Below are 5,106 nucleotides of genomic sequence, written 5' to 3' on the forward strand. Positions count from 1 at the left end.
GTGGCATCAGCGTTTCAAGCTGGTGCCATGACCTCAAAGAACAGAGCTCTGATTTGACCCTCTCTGCTTGTAACAGAATAAAACCTGATTCCTGAGTTTTCTTGAAGTTTTCCAGTCTCCGTTAATATCAACAATAATAATAATTAGTATTACAATTTAATAACGCTTTCAAGAGCCAGAGGACCCCTGAGGTGGAGGGAGTGACACTAACAAGGGAGAGAGAGAAAGATAGAGGGAAGGAAAAAGAGAGAGGGAGAGAGAGAGCAGAACTGACATGGGGAGAGAGAGGAGGAAGGTGATTGAAAAGGTGTGGTTGTCATGGTTACCTTCAACACAGTTGGTGGAGAAGAAGACGATGTTCTTGGTCTCCAGGGGGTTGTCATGGGTGAAGTCAGGTGACCGAGACTGGGGCTCTGATTCGCCGGTTAGAGACGAGTTGTCCACCTACAAGAAAAAGCACCTTACAATGTTGCTATGGTGGTTACTAGGGTAATCATGTTGGTTGCTATGGAGGTTGGTTGCTTGAGTTTATAGAGGTGGTTGCAAGGTTGTTGATAGGGTAATTAAGATGGTTGCTAGGGTGTTGTTAGGGTAATTGGGTTAGGGCATCACTATAACTGGTAGATATTTGGTTACAGTCGGCTCAGAAGCACCTTACAAGAAGGGTGTGTGTGTGTGTGTGTTGTTACAGAAGAACCTTACAATGAGGGTGTGTTATTACAGAAGCACCTTACGAGGAGTGTGTGTGTGTGTGTGTGTGTGTGTGTGTGTACCTTGCAGCCGTGGGCAGAGACGATCCTGAGGTCAGCAGGGATACGGTCTCCTCCTTTGATCTCCACCAGGTCTCCAGCCACCACCTCCACCGCGTCGATCTGCATCTTCTCCCCCTCACGGATCACCAAGGCTTGCTGAGCACACACACACACACACACACACACACACACACACACACACACATTACATACACACATTACATACACCACCTCCACCGCATCGATCTGCATCTTCTCCCCCTCACGGATCACCAAGGCTTGCTGAGCACACACACACACACACACACACACATTACACACACACATCCAAAACACTTCGGAGGACTACACAGTGTACACACCTGGGGCACCATGTTCTTGAAGGACTCCATGATAACATGTACACACACACACACACACACACACACACACACACCTGGGGCACCATGTTCTGGAAGGACTCCATGATTACATGTACACACACACACACACCTGGGGCACCATGTTCTTGAAGGACTCCATGATAACATGTACACACACACACACACACACACACACACACCTGGGGCACCATGTTCTGGAAGGACTCCATGATTACATGTACACACACACACACACACACACACACACACACACACACACACCTGGGGCACCATGTTCTTGAAGGACTCCATGATTACATGTACACACACACACACACACACACACCTGGGGCACCATGTTCTTGAAGGACTCCATGATCTTGGAGCTCTTGGCCTCCTGGAAGTAGGAGAAGCAGCCGGTGATGATGACCACAACGGACAGCACGATACCTAGATACAACTGGAGAGAGAGAGAAGGAGGGATAGAGAGATGGGGGAGAGAGAGAGAAGAGAGAGAGGGGGAATATAGAGGGAGAGGGGGGAGAAGAGAGAGAGAAGGAGAGAGAGAGAGAAAGGGTGGGAGAAAGAAAAAGAGAGAGGGAGAGAGAAGGGGGGAGTAACAGATTACACCATTGACCACCATGGACAGAATGTGAACTAAAAATATGCATATATTGCACATACAGAAACACTCAATCGCACATGCATGCACACACACACACACACACACACACACACACACACACACACACACACACACACACACACAACACACACTCTCTCACACACACACACACACTCTCTGACACATACACAGACACACACTCAAAAACACACACACACACACACTCTCACACACACACACACACACACACACACACACACACACACACACACACACACACACACACTCACGTTGTCTCCTGCAGGCTCATCCTCGGTGGCCGCCTGGATGGCGTAGGCCACACACACACACACACACTCTAACACACACACACACACACACACACACACACACACACACACACACACACACACACACACTCACGTTGTCTCCTGCAGGCTCATCCTCGGTGGCCGCCTGGATGGCGTAGGCCAGGAAGCAGAGGATGGCGCCGGTCCACAGCAGCATGGAGAAGCCGCCGAACAGCTGGCGGCAGAACTTGATCCACTCGGGGGTGGTGGGGGGTGGGGTCAGAGCGTTGGGGCCGTCACGCAGAAGATACTCGGCCGCCTTTGCATTGGTCAGACCCTGCACACACACACACGCACACACACACACACACACACACACGCACACACACACACACACACACATGGGGTTAGTGTGTGTGTGTGGTCACACCCTGTATGTAATTGACTGCTTTTGTGTTGTCTTTCTGGGTGATTGTACAGTACATTTGTATGATGTGACACGTGTGTGTGTGTGTGTGTGTGTGTGTGTGTGTGTGTGTGTGGGCACAGCAGGGGCTGGGTTGAGCTGGATGGAGACACACTGACATCAAGTGGCCATACAGGGGTACTGCGGCCCTGTCACACTCACCTGCACGATATCTGTGTTGAATTTACGGCAACATTCTTCAACAGACATCTTGTGTTCTGTCTGTGAGAGAGAGAGAGAGAGAGAGAGAGGGAGTGAGAGAGAGAGAGAGAGTCACCCATTAAAGCAGATCATTCTGTCTCGTAAACATGAATCTCATAACTCAGTTTGTCCTAGTGAATGTGTGTGTGTGTATGTACTGTATGTGTGTGTGTGTGTGTGTGTGTGTATCTCACCAAAGCGACTTCCTTCTTCAGCTCGTCCATGTCTTTGGCGTCCTTCTTCTTCTTGTCATCTTTGTCTTGCGTGGTGGCCACGCGGTAGCTGTCTGACCGGCCGTACTGGACACACACACACACACACACACACAGGGAGAGAGAGATGTCAATACACACACACGTCAAACACACACACACACACACACACACATCTCAAACACATACACACTGTCTGACCGGCCGTACTGGACACAGAGGGAGAGAGAGATGTCAATACACACACGCGTCAAACACACACACACATACACACACGTCAAACACACACACACACACACACACGTCAAACACACACACACACACACACATCTCAAACACATACACACTGTCTGACCGGCCGTACTGGACACAGAGGGAGAGAGAGATGTCAATACACACACACGTCAAACACACACACACACACACACACACACGTCAAACACACACACACACACACATCTCAAACACATACACACTGTCTGACCGGCCGTACTGAAAGCAGAAGGGGAGATGTCAACACACACACATAAACACACACGCATGCGCGGGCCAGTCTCACACACAAAAACACACTCACACACACGATTGTAAATAGTGATCCAACAGCTTTCCCATCAACTTAGTGTGTGTGTGTGTGTGTGTTTATATGTGTGTGTGTGTGTGTGTGTGTGTGTGTGTGTGTTTATGTGTTACAGCAGAGATGAGCTGCATCCAGTGTGTGTGTGTGTGTGTGTGTGTCTATATATGAGATTTGTTTTCTCCTTTAAATGAGATTAAACGGAGATGACAGGTCCTCTCTTCACTCACACACACACACACACACACACACACACACACACACACACACACACACACACACACACACACACACACACACGATTCATCTCCATCATCAAAGCAGCTATGACTGGATTTGCCGTTCTTCCATGTTACTTTGATCAGAGATGAAAAAACTGACACCTGACACACACACACACACACACACACACATGAATACACACACTCTCACACAGACAAACCCGACACACAAACACACACTCTCACACAGACAATCCCGACACACACACACAAATTCAATTGAATGAGCTGTATTGACATGACTGTGCATTGTACAATATTGCCAAAGCAAGTCAAAATTAACAGTAATAATAATGTTTATTATAGTAATAATATGATCTCTCTCACACACACACACACACACACACAAATTAACCCCTGAAGACTGAGAACAACCTACAGGATCAACACTGAGCTGGAAGAGAAACCAAAATGGCAGTCTGGGTCTCGAATGGTGTGTGTGTGTGTGTGTGTGTGTGTGTGTGTGTGTGTTGTGTGTGTGTGTGTGTGTGTGTGTGTGTGTGTGTGTGTGTGTGTGTGTGTGTGTGTGTGTGTGTGTGTGTGTGTGTGTGTGTGTGTGGCCCCCTGGTGGTGGGAGGTCAGCATGACTCCTTGAGCCTCTCCACTCCTGCTGCTTTCCCACACCACTGGAGTCTGTCCTCCCCTACACCTCAACAGGACCGCAACCTGAGACTAAACACACACACACACACACACACACACACACACACACACACCCCTCCCCGTCCGTCCTCAAGACCCTGGGCAGCTGAACTGCACATGCAAAACCTCAACTGTCAGCACCACAGTGGAAAAACACACAGAAACACAAAGAGACACACACACACACACACACACACACACACACACACTCAGATGCATTAAAACATAATAAGAGGGCAGAGAGACAGAAAAAGACAGATGGAGAGAGGAAAAGGAGAGAGAGAGGGGTGTGTGTGTGTGTGTGTGTGTGTGTGGAGGGGGCAAAGGACAAGAGAGAAGAGAGAGTGAGCGAGAGAGACAGAAGAGAGGAGAGAGAAATGAGAGACAGAAGAGAGGAGAGAGAGAAAATGAGAGACAGAAGAGAGGAGAGGGAGAGAGGAGAGAGAGAAATGAGAGAGCAGAGAGAGAGAAGAGAGGAGAGAGAGAGAACTTTGTGTCACCCTTATCCCACTCTATTAATTAGATATTGACTCCCTGTTCACGTGAGTGTGTGTGTGAGAGAGAGAGAGAGAGAGTTTGTGTCAGTGTTGTTTATGTGTGAATGTGTGTGCGTGTGAGACAGTGTGAATGTGTGAGTGTATGTGTGTGCATATGAGAGAGAGAGAGAGAGAGCGTGCATAAAGCAAGAGACAGGCCAC

At 48.6% G+C, this 5,106-nt stretch overlaps 1 protein-coding gene across 3 annotated transcripts in view; it reads right to left on the reverse strand.

The window, feature by feature from the left end:
* The window catches only part of atp1a3b (ATPase Na+/K+ transporting subunit alpha 3b), a 27,978-nt gene that overhangs the window by 12,037 nt on the left and 10,835 nt on the right, over positions 1 to 5,106 (reverse strand). The window contains exons 2-7 of one of the 3 annotated variants that reach the window (XM_062538012.1): positions 2,891 to 2,995; positions 2,658 to 2,717; positions 2,163 to 2,366; positions 1,461 to 1,574; positions 774 to 908; positions 327 to 444 (exon numbers count right to left, since the gene is read on the reverse strand). In XM_062538012.1, the coding sequence (XP_062393996.1) occupies positions 327 to 444; positions 774 to 908; positions 1,461 to 1,574; positions 2,163 to 2,366; positions 2,658 to 2,717; positions 2,891 to 2,995 (736 nt within the window). Of the gene's footprint in view, positions 1 to 326; positions 445 to 773; positions 909 to 1,114; positions 1,142 to 1,460; positions 1,575 to 2,029; positions 2,072 to 2,162; positions 2,367 to 2,657; positions 2,718 to 2,890; positions 2,996 to 5,106 lie in introns of those variants that run through there. The other 2 variants (XM_062538014.1, XM_062538015.1) reach the window with 2 other exon arrangements.

This window comes from Sardina pilchardus, chromosome 6 (assembly GCF_963854185.1).
Source record: "Sardina pilchardus chromosome 6, fSarPil1.1, whole genome shotgun sequence".
NCBI classification, from domain to species: Eukaryota; Metazoa; Chordata; class Actinopteri; order Clupeiformes; family Clupeidae; genus Sardina; species Sardina pilchardus.